The sequence below is a fragment of the Pieris napi genome, chromosome 15 (assembly GCF_905475465.1).
Source record: "Pieris napi chromosome 15, ilPieNapi1.2, whole genome shotgun sequence".
In the NCBI taxonomy this organism is placed as follows: domain Eukaryota; kingdom Metazoa; phylum Arthropoda; class Insecta; order Lepidoptera; family Pieridae; genus Pieris; species Pieris napi.
The window spans coordinates 6,742,547-6,755,665 of record NC_062248.1 but is presented as its reverse complement, the minus strand read 5'-3'; the positions used below and the strand labels follow the sequence as shown (position 1 = coordinate 6,755,665).

Sequence of the window (13,119 nt, the reverse complement as noted above, 5' to 3'; positions counted from 1 at the left end):
TCAGAAACTTGTGTCACACCAAAACCTCACGAGCGCGATCGCAGGTATAACGAGAGAGAGACGGACCGATCTCCCGTCTCATCTCGAGCGCTGCCAGTCATTCCGTGAATGTATCAAGAAAAATGTATATCATAGTCGAATAAGTAAACTTGTCATTTTACACCCGTAATTTATCATCAAAAGTGTGAATAAAACGATAGATGTAATTTAAAATTTGAAAAAATTGTTATCTTCATTAATTCCTTACTTCTCAAAAACTTATATCACCAATAAGACGTTATCACGTAAACATCTCGATCGTAAACCTACTTTACAAACAACCAATATTTTTTAATATTAATTGAATAATATACTAAATATTATTAAATTGTTTACGTTAAATATCAATTATTAATTAATTATATTCAAAAAAAATAAATAAAGCCAAAGAAGTATAACTTCTTACGCGCGTACATAAGTACACGCAACCTTTTTTTATTAATCGATTATTTTTTTTGCATGAAAAATCGATTAATAAATAATGGATTTTTCTTAAAAAAATAATCGATGTTTTGACGTGATAACGTCTTTAAAATCGTTTTAGTCGGGTGACATGTTCAGAAACTTGTGTCACACCAAAACCTCACGAGCGCGATCGCAGGTATAACGAGAGAGAGACGGACCGATCTCCCGTCTCATCTCGAGCGCTGCCAGTCATTCCGTGAATGTATGAAGAAAAATGTATATCATAGTCGAATAAGTAAACTTGTCATTTTACACCCGAAATTTATCATCAAAAGTGTGAATAAAACGATAGATGTAATTTAAAATTTGAAAAAATTGTTATCTTCATTAATTCCTTAATTCTCAAAAACTTATATCACCAATAAGACGTTATCACGTAAACATCTCGATCGTAAACCTACTTTACAAACAACCAATATTTTTTAATATTAATTGAATAATATACTAAATATTATTAAATTGTTTACGTTAAATATCAATTATTAATTAATTATATTCAAAAAAAATAAATAAAGCCAAAGAAGTATAACTTCTTACGCGCGTACATAAGTACACGCAACCTTTTTTTATTAATCGATTATTTTTTTTGCATGAAAAATCGATTAATAAATAATGGATTTTTCTTAAAAAAATAATCGATGTTTTGACGTGATAACGTCTTTAAAATCGTTTTAGTCGGGTGACATGTTCAGAAATTTGTGTCACACCAAAACCTCACGAGCGCGATCGCAGGTATAACGAGAGAGAGACGGACCGATCTCCCGTCTCATCTCGAGCGCTGCCAGTCATTCCGTGAATGTATGAAGAAAAATGTATATCATAGTCGAATAAGTAAACTTGTCATTTTACACCCGAAATTTATCATTAAAAGTGTGAATAAAACGATAGATGTAATTTAAAATTTGAAAAAATTGTTATCTTCATTAATTCTTTACTTCCCAAAAACTTATATCACCAATAAGACGTTATCACGTAAACATCTCGATCGTAAACCTACTTTACAAACAACCAATATTTTTTTATTAATCGATTTATTCCAAATTTTTGAATTAATTTCAAAATAAACACCCTAAATATTTAATTTTTCATGGTTCTTTAAATTAAAAATAAACAATAGAAACTATAAACACAAATTAACGTTTAAGAATAATCAAAATCGAAATTAACTTAATCTCGTTTCGATAGATTTTAGGTGAAATTTGATAAATGCTGAGTGTATGCCTTTTCAGTAGCACATTGCAGTATTTTTGTTGTCTTTTTAATTGTATGTAATCTTGTGCTGCTGGATAAATTTATTTTACTTTTAAATTATAGTGTTCCATTCAAACTTGAGTTTTTGTAAAATTAACTGGTTTTATCATCCTTTCGATGTTTTACAAAAAAACATCAATGCATCTAGTATATCAATACATCTTTAAAGCATCGGATTCAATGTATCGCATTGTAAACATCGATGTATATCGAATATCCCTTATAGTTCGAGGTCCGTGACCCGTGTTATAAAAGACCAGACATAATGTCGGGAGGTCGCAGATAAAAAATCGACTATGATCGATTTTCAATTATAAAAATAATCGATTATTTTAAATATAACAATCGCGTACAAAAATCGATTTTTACTTTTAAAAAAATCGATTTTATTAATAATCGATTATTTTTTCACATCCCTAGTAAGGCCCTTTGTCCACCACTAGTACTCGCTAGCGGCTAGTCCGTCAGCGTGTGACCTTATATACGTAAAATGTAAATAGTATTCCGTCAACTCGGACAACACACATTTTTTTACATTCTACAAGTAAAAGTTTCTAATACATGACATTTAGTGTTGAAAGCCTTTCTATAGTCGTATTTTTAATTAGACGAAGTCAACTGACGTTTACGGTGTTGTCAGTTTTTAATGAAATAAAAATAGTGTTGTGACAAAGTAAAAACCCCTGAATGAATGATCGGTGATGGCACTAGTCGCCGCGCCGCGCTTTGTAATAAGACGTCAAAAAAGTGATTGTAGTTACATAGTACTAGTACCTAACTTATATCAGAGCACTTTTATACAATTTTGAAATAGAAATAATATTCTTTTATTGTTTGAAATGATTAACTATTCACACTCATTGTTCATTCATCTGATTAACAAGAACTGAACGCATCACTATTACTTTAAATATGGCAACATTATTTTACAAAGTGACATTAGCTACTGTCAGACGTCAGTTGGCTTCGTCTAATTAAAAATACGACTATAGTTAATATTTGGTCAATTTATATGTACTTAACTACTAAGTAGTACTTAGATTTCAGGACTTTTAGTGTACCGTTCCGGAAGTAAGACGATTTAACTTGATTCGCCTTTCAATTGTTTGGTAATGGATAATACACTCGACGACCCGTCATTACTTTTTTATGGTAAAGATCCTGGAGCCGCTAAATTTGGAAATTTTATAAATTACTACTCCTTCCATAGTGTAAACGAAAGACTACAAAATCTTCATCATGATATGTTTCCGATACTTAAAAACACATCACAAATTTTAATTATGGATATTGGATGTAATACTGGAGAACTTACAATCCAACTATACCGATATTTGGAGTCTTTATATCCCAATACTGAAGTACACATTCTAGCTATTGACATAGATCCCATATTGATTGAAAGGGCTAATAGAGAAATTAAGAATATTCTGTTTGTCTCTTGCAATATTATTCTAGATAGTGGGAAAAATATAATTACAGAATATCTACAAAAATTCAACAAAAAATGTTTTGATATAACTTTTTGTTTCTCAGTAACAATGTGGATTCATATAAACAATGGAGATGATAAGTTTATTGAATTTTTAAGTTTCCTTAAGTCTTCTTCAAATTGTATAATAATTGAGCCACAACCATGGAAATGTTACAAAAATGCACAAAGGAGAATGAAAAGAGCTGGAGCAGGTGATTTTGAATTATTTAATTCTTTAAAATTTACAGTAAATATTGAAGATGTCATAGAAAAAATATTATCTGACAAAACACATAGAAAAGTTTATGAATCTCAATCATCTTCTTGGAAAAGAAGAATTCAAAGTTATCTTGTAAGAGATTGTTTATGACTTATGAAATTTAATTTAATTCAATCATCCATCTACAATTAAGTCATATTATTTTCACAAGTTGAACATAATTTAGTTTGTTTACAAAATACATGGAACTTTGGATTATTATACAAACAACTTCATGTGGCGAGACTCATTAGTAAGTACAGATCAAATCTGTCACTTTGAGCCACATAATGTCTAGAATGATACAATGGATGTCAAATACAACAATTATAATGAATTATATTTATGTGACAACTTCTTCCGTGCTTGATTCAAACTCCAATTTCACATCACGACCCATGTCATCCACATCCATTTCATTTTCTTGCGCATTGAGCATATTCAGTGTAACCTGTTTCAAAAGGTTATATAAATGGTATAAAAATACCAATACTTACAGATTAATATATTTTTAATACAAAAGTAAAAATGCAAGTGCAAATAAAACTTTTTACATTTATCAAAATATTAAACATTATTAAATGATAAATAAGATAAGCTCTACTGGAATTAGTAACATTATCTACTATGTTACTTACATGATGCATGCCCACAGACTGTTTTGTATGTCCAGGGTTCTTGTAAAATAAAGAATATAAAGTTACTTCTTATACTTTATATTTTCCATACTCCTGTTACTTTAAGGCTCTTTACAACTTTGTATTAAGATCTCAAAAATATTATAAATGTAATTAATTATTGGTGGTAGAACATGTTTTTTTGAAATTTACATGTATATAAAATTATATCAGTAATACCTAATTATATGTAGTGTTGTTTAATATATATGGTGCTTAGATTTTTAAATCTCCAAATTAGTTGACCCTTTTGAAAAATATTAATCACAACCACAAGGTTGTGACTTTTTGATGGAACCACCAATACCACTAACTAACAAGTTAAAAAAAAACATTAAAGCAAGTATTTTTGCAAACATTATTAATATTATTTTAACATAACATTTCCAACCTGTGTCCTGGTGTTAAAAAATTTACACTGTACGAATAAAACATGAGAAGTGGTGATGTAGTAATAATCAAATAGTTTTTTTGACATTTCAATCATATAATTCCCACATTTTTACTTTTAGTTACTTTTCTGCAACTTTAGTAAGTAATTAGAATTTAACTGACTAGTATAGAAATCATATTCAGTCTTAATTCAGAAAAATGTACAGGCCTATGTTGAAAGACAAGCTGTAAATAAATACCCATTTGCCAATAGATATTAGAGATAGGAGTTTAAATATTATATTACTTTAGGCATATTTACTTAATATTAAGCATCATTAAAGGCTTTTTAGTTTCTTCTTTATTAAGAGCAGTGGAAGATTGAATACTTGTTGCATGTCTAATTTATAAGCTCCAAATACAACCAAAAAATTAGTTTTAAGTTGTTTAGATTTAAAGTCATTTTTAATATGGCAGAGATAATATGAGAAACCACAATCCCTATGTATTGTTTACACACTAATACTGAATTATAATGCTCTGCTTAGAGTTACCTGATTTGTAGGTCCAGAATGTGTTGAAATGCGTTCATCTGTTGTTTTCCTTTTAGTAGGAGTTTTTGCATGTGCACTGAAAATATCAGTAATATTGCTGAAAGAAATCTTTATATTCTAACTACAGTACATACATAAATAATTACCTACTTCGTAGATTGTTCAGCTAAAGGATGTAATGTCATAGTCATTTCAGCCAGTTTGTTAAAAGCAGCACCTGCTTCTGTGAAAATTTCACCAACCTGAAAATAGGCATTTATAAATCTTGATATTATAATCATCTATACAAAATTATTATTATACCTTGTGAAAATTATCAAATAAGGTGCAAGAAAATCTATGTGGAGTCATGTTTGTATGAGTTTGTAAAAGTAGGAGTCTAATCAGAGAAACTGAATAGCAGTCACAGTCAAGTCCACTTTAGACTAAGCCTCATCAGCATTAAATTATAAATAGCTTGCGACACCTCCAACCTTACCACTTATTACTTAGGGAGTTACTTACTTTGGCAGCTGAGCTATTCATACTTCAAAAGAAGAAGTATATATTAATGTTAGCCGTTTGCTGAATTCTTAATTCTGTTAAATGTCTAACAAATTAATGCATTTAACATCAACAATAATAGGGTGAGTGTCTTCGAGTAAAAAGCAGTAACTTGTAACAAAGTTAAGACTTTAGATTTTTTTTATTGATTGTTATCTATAAATTTTGCCACAATAAACATTTAACATACACATTCACAATCACGTTAACGAGGGTCGAATGGTTATTGCCTATTGGTTGCCCGTTGCCGACTTGAACATAGATGATAGAAAAGAACAGATTACATTTATATACTGATTTTATAAACATCAAATTCTTTTTGACGATAACAACTTTTATAACTTTTTGAATCGAATCGAAAAGTTTTTAAAATATCTCAGAAACGGTAGCTCGTAAGAAAAGTATTGATACATTTTTTATTGATAATTTTATGATCTACATTTTGTCTAAGGTACTTTTATGATAAAACTTACCGTTTTGCTGAAAATCGCGAAAAACTCATTTTTTGACCTTTGACATTGAATAAAAAAAATCTATACACGGGAATTATGGGGAACTTTTAAATATTATTTATAATTATTTTGAACAATTTTACTGATTTCCAGCTTGTTGGGACTTTTTGTACCTTCGAATGTCTAAATTGACCGGACTACTAGTTTTTTCTTTGAATTGTTTAGCGTTTGCTTAATGTTAAAAATCAATTTTCTTTAAAAAAAATTATATATTGTACTTATGTTTTCTGTTTCATATATATATCGTTTATCTATGTAATCTGTTTTGGCTTTCTATATTGTCTAGTGTTTTGTTTTATAATATTATGTATGTTAGCTGTAAGATTACTATAGGTCTACCAGAATCTGATGGCAAAAAAAAAATTTAAAAATTAGCGATTTACATATGGCAATAAAAGAAAATTTTCATCTGTCAACTGAAATTTCGAGGAATTGTTTTTGGTTTGGCTTCAAATTTCCTTTAAAAAGTGATGAAAATGTCGAAGAAAACTCTTCGATCGCAAGCAAGACATATTGTTTTCAATGTTTATCAAAGAATACTTGGTCAACAAGATGCAGAACATACACAATCATCGATATTGAGCCATGTGCAAGCGTTGACTGGTTAATAGGAATGACACGTCTTGATAGTTTGGTTTATGGGATTTTTCGTGTGTATTATATTATGTACTTATACTAAACTTTGGTTTATTTCAGGGGTTTCTTATACTACAAATAAACTTGGATAGTTTTGATTTAGAATTGATCAGAAACAAGATAAATGAGTTGTACACTGTTTATTTCTCTCAAATAGGGATCGATGAATGGCGAAAATCTTGTGAACATGTAATAAAAATTGATAATCAGTTCATAGAACAAGATCGGTTAATTGAGATGCAGGAGGAAAGGTTTATTATAAATACTTCGTTGAAGACTTTTTTATGGATGTGCAGTATTTGGAACCATTTTCAAGTTCTCAATTAATTAATAAACTCATGAACAGAGTAATTGGAGTTTTCATCTAAATTTCAAACCCCACATTGGATAAATTTTTATATTTGCATGTATCACACAGAATCAGCCGCTATAAGGAAATAAGTATCAAAACGTTTTACTCCAATTTCCCCAGTATTGCTAGCATCAATTTCTTTTTTCCCTTTTTGCCATCAGATCCTGGTAGACCTATAATAAATAAATATTCTTCGACCAAAACTACATTCTACACTTCGAAAATATAGATATATCATAACAATCTTTATAATTACCTTAATCTGGTTTATTATGCTCTTAGTAAGGTTAAATTTTATTTAGGTTTAGTTTGAATACTGAATTTTATTTCTTGTATTTTTAGCATAACTTTTAAATATTCTCCAAGATATAATATAGCTCCAAAAGTGGCTATAACTGAAATAATAAATAACTATTTTTGAACAGTATATTTAAAATTAATTCTCAAACCGAGTGTACACTGTACAACAAAAACTTCATGAGTTCTTCGTCGAGGGGAATTTGACGTTGGTCCTGTTTTGTTTTTTGAATGTTCCCCTCTGTTGTAGTTGGCATCACTGTAACCATAGACTTAGTATATACTGGCGTACTGTAACATACTCTTTGTTTAATTTTATAAGAAATGTATACTCTTTACCCTACTCCATGGCTATTGGTTGTTCAAGACTCTTGCAGTAGACAATATATATACATAGAGTCATAGAGTAACAATTTTTAATATTGGACTGTGTGAATATTTATTATTTATTAACACAGCGAAAAGTATATTAATTAGTTTCATTTAATCTAAGTATCTGGTATGGTCAGAGCCCAGCGGTGAAAACGCAAAAATACGTTAATATCCGTGAACCGACAGTCCTCATAATGTACAGACCAAATTATAACCATGTTTCGAATAACCAACAAAATAATCCTTATCCAAGATTAGATCCACAGTGGAATAGAAGCAGTACCCGAGACCACTATACACCTAGGAGATTTAACAATCATCCATTTTCACAACCTTATGGTATTAATCTAGGAATTCAGGCTCATAGTAATGAATACTGGTGTGAAACTTGTGACAGAGGATTCGCAGGACAAGTTCTACTTGATAACCATAAAAAACAACATCAGGTCAGAAAAAAACTTTGATTCAACTTTATTTACAAAAATATAAATTTCCATATTTACCAGCGTCTGTACAGCCCCTTATGTTCATCCGTGTGTGGGTATTCCAAAAGCAAATTATTAAGTTGCACAGGTGCAATATAGTTTTGATAAAATAATAAAAAAATTCTTATGTTTTTTTCAGAAATGTAATATTGATGGCTGCCAATTTATTGCTCATCCTAAAGTTATTACTAAACATATACAAATGCAACATTCAACTGGCCTGTATAAAAAGATTGCAAAATTAAACAATCCAGAGGAAATCGAAAAATGGCGAGAAGAAAGAAGAAAGAAATATCCAACAAAATGTAACATTGATAAAAAAAATTTAGAACTACAGGAAAAAATTGAAAGAGGAGAAAAAATGGGTATAAAGGCGGTAAACACTCAGGGTATGTTTTAGGTCTTCTATTAGCTAATTGTATATAGTTAGGTATATAAAAATACAACAAAATCCTTTATATTGATTATATATATACCACTTCAGGCAGAATTGTCATAGGCTTCATATACTGGGTTGATAGAGGACCACTTATGAATATGTATTAATAATTAATCCTCAAATAGATTTAATACTAATATTTAATTTTGAAATTTTTGACAAACCAGCCAACAACTAGTGTATTATTGTGTCTTTTCAATTTAGTTACAAACCATAATATAAGCTGTTAACATCATAGCCATTTGGCTTAAAATAATTACTAGACATATTGAAATATTTAATTTTTAGACCATGTTACATTTTTACTATAATATAGTATATAATCAAACATTACCATCCAATTGTAATGAAACAACCTAAATGTAACTTTGCTTGTAAAAATGCCCAAATAAGTCTATTATTATTAGTAAAAGTTTTACTAACTTTTTATTTTCATTTGCTCTATTCTGAAAGCCCATAAATTTTTTTGGGTGGTTTCTGATTTTTAAATGTAGATATTTGCAATTTAAAAGCCATGATCCTTATACACTTTCTATAAATATTTAGTGGTGTTGATCTAAATTTGAACTATGCTCATGATTTTCCAGTAATCTGTAGGAATATTATATAATGTTGGCATATGTTTATTTCTTTTCAGATGAACACAAAAAGAGACATAGATTTGGCGATAAATATCCCAGGAAAGACAATAAAATTTTAAAAAGAACAAACCCTTCATATACTAAAAGACCAATAATACCCAAAAAGATAGTAAAATATGAAACAGATCAAGATGTAAGACGCCTTAAGCCATTTGCTGGTATACAACAGTTAATTGAAGACACAACAGAGAGTGAGCCTTCATCACCAGAAACACCAAAAGATCTTATAGATGATGATGATGAGTTTGTAGACAATCCAAAGATTACTTTAGAAACTAAACCAGTGGTGTGTGGGGCTCTTATATCTTTATTAAATGATTATGGTTCATCAGATGATGAAGATCTAAATAACTCTAAGACTATACATTCCCAAAAAGATTGCAGATTATTGGACAACACAAAAGAAAATCAAATAGTTAATAGCAATGAATGTGTGATTGATGATAAGATGAAAACACAAGTAGTTAAGAAATGTATAATTGCACCTCACTCTAAGGATCAAACTCAGCAGCTGGATGCAAAAATTAACCTGGAAGATGAGGATAGTGGTCCAGAAGAAGTAAAGGTTATTAAAGAAGTTACAGCGCCTACTTTGTTAAATACTATGACACAAACAAAACCACTACACAAATGTAAAAAACAAGATAAAATCAAAATGCCTCAAAATACTTTTAAACGAAAACTGCCTTCTACTTTACTTGAAAAGCTTTTGAGCAGTGAAATACGACAAGAAAGAAATATTGTTCTTCAGTGTATAAGATATATAATTAGGAATAATTATTTTGATAAAGATAATTAGTAATATATAAATGTCAGCAAATAACAAAAAGACAACTACTTGTTCGCAAATCACTTTTTAATATATTTGTATTCAAAATTATCCGGTGTCCATGAGTGCGTCGGGCATTTCAATGCTTCATTTGACATAGACAAAGATATCAGTCTCATGGCCTTTTGTCACGTGATGTTCCACTTTTTTTAAACTTTCAAACTGAATTCTAGCTTTTTGTTTATAACTAACACATATTCTTGGGGCCTCATAGCCTAGCGGTCTTATTAAGTGGCAGCTAGGTGGGGGGTACCGGGTTCGAGGGCAAGTTTAAATTTGTTCTCGGCCTTTGGGAGGGTTGTGCGGTACCGGGCGAGTGCCTCAGCCGTACATGGAGGACACGGTCGAATTTCTAAGGCAAAAAGAACGAATTATAAAAATCCTATACTTGACGCTGGCTAATGCACAAATCGTGCCAGAGCCATAATTAAAATAAAAAAAAAACACATTCTTTTTGTACTAGGGTTATTTGAAATCATTATATTGTATTTTATGTGTAATGCCAGATTTAAAAAAAAAATGTTTCGCCGTCCCCATGTCAGGGTCGGTTGAACCAATTTCTGGTGTCAATTGAAACGCATGCAAATAAAACAAATTTTAATGATTACATTTATTTTCACATGATTATTTGGGCGTTAAATTAAAAAATAACTTAATAAATAAAACTAAACTATGGATTTGAATAAAAATACGTCTTAAATTAATACAATATCAAGGAATCACAATTGTCTCAAACATAATTAGGAACACCTTTTTTTTGTAATGTCAGCAAATGCTTTTACGCATATCCCTGCTGTATTTTACTCCAACAGGGATTATGTGGGACTCAGACTTAATATTTACAACCCAACCTACTAAAACCTGACGGATGCCTTCAGCTCGCCAAAGGGCGGAGGCAGGTAACAGCTGAGCCCTATCCTTACCCCCGCCAAACGCGCATACCACCATGACTCTTCCCACGAACAAATCTTCAGAATCTTAACTTAGGGGAGACGTGGGAAAGCACGGCGTCGCTGCCCCGGTCGTCGTTTCCTTACCGGCGGAGCATCAGAATTATTTTCTCGCTGAGGCTCCGCATTCTGTTTCTGAATCATGACGGCCTCACAAAAAGCCTTGAAGGCATTCCAAGGACCGTCAGCTTCCACCATTCTTTGGATAATTAGTGGAAGCGACAGATTGCATCAATGCTATCAGCAAGGACCGAGTGAAAGCCGTCCCAAGACGGACACTCCTCAACTGTGTGCCTCACCGTATCATCTATACAGTCACAATGATGACAAGCAGGTGTCGCCTCTCTTCCAACGATTCGATGCAGGTAACTCCCAAAGCTTCCATGCCCAGGAGAAGCTGAACAAGCCGATAGGAAAGCGATCCCCACCGTCGGTCCACCCAGTGTTTCAAAAAGGGACGAATAAGATCAACGGTTTGTAAACCAAACCGACATTCACTTAACTCATCCCTCCACTCTAGCAAAATTAGGCGTTGATACTCTTCCTTCCAGATCTTGACTACCTCCAGAGGTAGGTCAAAACCACCACTCCTGGCTTCTATATAGCTGTTAACGTAAAATTGTAAACACCGTTAGATTGTAATCTATCTCGCGAGATTGTGAAGCTCAGCGTACTGCTTACAATTTAACGTATAATTATTCGGTAGATTGTAATCTATCGAAGTGAAACTGTCAAATTACAATCTTAAAATTGTAATTTGTATGAAATACGAAAATTTTTGCCCATCTAGAGGCTAAAAATTTTTTTTAGGTCACTCAGGTTTATATAAGTTATCTTAAAATAGTAATAAATAGGCATCTAATTATAATTTAAAGAAGATTCATAGAGAAGTAGGGAAGGGGATGACGGGTCTGGGCGTTACTGCATACGATTTTTTGCATTTTCTGAGAAGATTTACTATAATTTATATATATATATATATTTTTACCATAGGAAAGTAGAGATTTCAACGAACTGAAAGCACACCAACTTTTTGAAAAAAGCTGAAATTTTGACGTCAGAATTTTCGATTGAAAATTAGGGTGTTTTTTCGATATTAATTCAAAATAAGGTGAAAAAATAAATATTTTTAATCAAATAAATTACAGTATATTTGGGACATAATAAGGTAAGTTTTCACCAAATTTCGTTTAAAAAAATACATTTTTGTAAAAGATAAAAATAAAAAACCAAAAACTTGGTTTTTTGAATTTTTCAAAACAAAAGTTTTAGATCTTTTTATTACCTACAACTTTGCCATTTAACTTTCATCGATAGGACTTTTAGTTTAGCCGGAAATCGTGATAAACCGTTTTTTACCCTTAAAACTCCCCCCCTACCCCTTATTTTTCCTTTAATTTTTATAATATTATCCACCCTTTCCAATAGGTTTCATCCTACTATTATTTTTTTCACTTTTTATTTTTTTTAAAGGCTATCTGCACTGGTCTAATATAACTAATTCTAAAGCTGTGAGTTACTTTCAACACGACATCAATTTACATTCATCAAAACAATCAATTTACATTCGACAACAAACGAATTAACATACAAATATGGTGGCGCGGGGCATATTTTGTTCAACCAATCAGCGCGCGAGATGCGATCTGTTTCACAATTGGACTTATTACTTCGATAGATTACAATCTACCGAATAATAATACGTTAAATTGTAAGCAGTTTTAGGATCACAATCTTTCGCCAGTTTACAATCTCGCGAGATAGATTACAATCTAACGGTGACATAGCTACATCAAACATCTTTTTTTCGAAATGAAAAAAAAATATTCATGGTCATAGCGCTGGTACCGGTGGTCGTAATTCTAGTATTTTCCATAAAAAAAATAAGAGGTGGCAGTGTCATGCCATACTTCTCCGGTGTGACTTACAGCCCCCCGCCACGCGCCATACCGACGCGAAAACGTTGATTTAA

General features: G+C 31.1%; 3 protein-coding genes across 6 annotated transcripts; 2 read left to right on the top strand and 1 right to left on the bottom strand.

The window, feature by feature from the left end:
- Positions 1-2,196: 2,196 nt before the first annotated feature.
- Positions 2,197-3,635, top strand: LOC125056597 (RNA 5'-monophosphate methyltransferase). Of its 3 annotated transcripts, none has more exons than XM_047659777.1 (2): positions 2,197-2,299; positions 2,803-3,635. In XM_047659777.1, the coding sequence occupies exon 2, from the start codon at positions 2,868-2,870 to the stop codon at positions 3,597-3,599; it is 732 nt and encodes a 243-aa protein (XP_047515733.1). In that variant the 5' UTR covers positions 2,197-2,299; positions 2,803-2,867; the 3' UTR covers positions 3,600-3,635. The 3 variants fall into 3 exon arrangements, with proteins under 3 accessions (XP_047515733.1, XP_047515732.1, XP_047515734.1); XM_047659776.1 differs by having other exon boundaries at positions 2,207-2,299; positions 2,796-3,635; XM_047659778.1 differs by having other exon boundaries at positions 2,228-2,247.
- Positions 3,636-3,802: 167 nt separating this feature from the next.
- On the bottom strand, positions 3,803-5,857 carry LOC125056598. Of its 2 annotated transcripts, XM_047659779.1 has the most exons (5): positions 5,596-5,857; positions 5,242-5,333; positions 5,092-5,167; positions 4,127-4,165; positions 3,803-3,939 (listed from the first exon to the last, which is right to left on the bottom strand). In XM_047659779.1, the coding sequence occupies exons 1-5, from the start codon at positions 5,614-5,616 to the stop codon at positions 3,832-3,834; spliced, it is 336 nt and encodes a 111-aa protein (XP_047515735.1). In that variant the 5' UTR covers positions 5,617-5,857; the 3' UTR covers positions 3,803-3,831. The 2 variants fall into 2 exon arrangements, with proteins under 2 accessions (XP_047515735.1, XP_047515736.1); XM_047659780.1 differs by lacking the exon at positions 4,127-4,165.
- A 1,962-nt stretch (positions 5,858-7,819) lies between these two features.
- Positions 7,820-10,248, top strand: LOC125056745 (nuclear fragile X mental retardation-interacting protein 1). Its single transcript, XM_047660022.1, has 3 exons — positions 7,820-8,249; positions 8,428-8,677; positions 9,365-10,248. The coding sequence occupies exons 1-3, from the start codon at positions 7,998-8,000 to the stop codon at positions 10,165-10,167; spliced, it is 1,305 nt and encodes a 434-aa protein (XP_047515978.1). The 5' UTR covers positions 7,820-7,997; the 3' UTR covers positions 10,168-10,248.
- Positions 10,249-13,119: the final 2,871 nt, after the last annotated feature.

What these genes read in the sequence shown, in the direction of transcription:
- LOC125056597 (XM_047659777.1), top strand. Translation starts at nt 2,868, where the DNA reads ATGGATAATACACTCGACGACCCGTCATTACTTTTTTATGGTAAAGAT.
- LOC125056598 (XM_047659779.1), bottom strand. Translation starts at nt 5,616, where the DNA reads ATGAATAGCTCAGCTGCCAAA. An exon ending in TGAATAGCTCAGCTGCCAAA is followed by an intron (nt 5,334 to 5,595) that starts GTAAGTAACTCC and finishes GCCTATTTTCAG; the next exon opens with GTTGGTGAAATTTTCACAGA. An exon ending in AGTCTGTGGGCATGCATCAT is followed by an intron (nt 3,940 to 4,126) that starts GTAAGTAACATA and finishes CTTTTGAAACAG; the next exon opens with GTTACACTGAATATGCTCAA.
- LOC125056745 (XM_047660022.1), top strand. Translation starts at nt 7,998, where the DNA reads ATGTACAGACCAAATTATAACCATGTTTCGAATAACCAACAAAATAAT. An exon ending in ACCATAAAAAACAACATCAG is followed by an intron (nt 8,250 to 8,427) that starts GTCAGAAAAAAA and finishes TGTTTTTTTCAG; the next exon opens with AAATGTAATATTGATGGCTG. An exon ending in AAAGGCGGTAAACACTCAGG is followed by an intron (nt 8,678 to 9,364) that starts GTATGTTTTAGG and finishes ATTTCTTTTCAG; the next exon opens with ATGAACACAAAAAGAGACAT.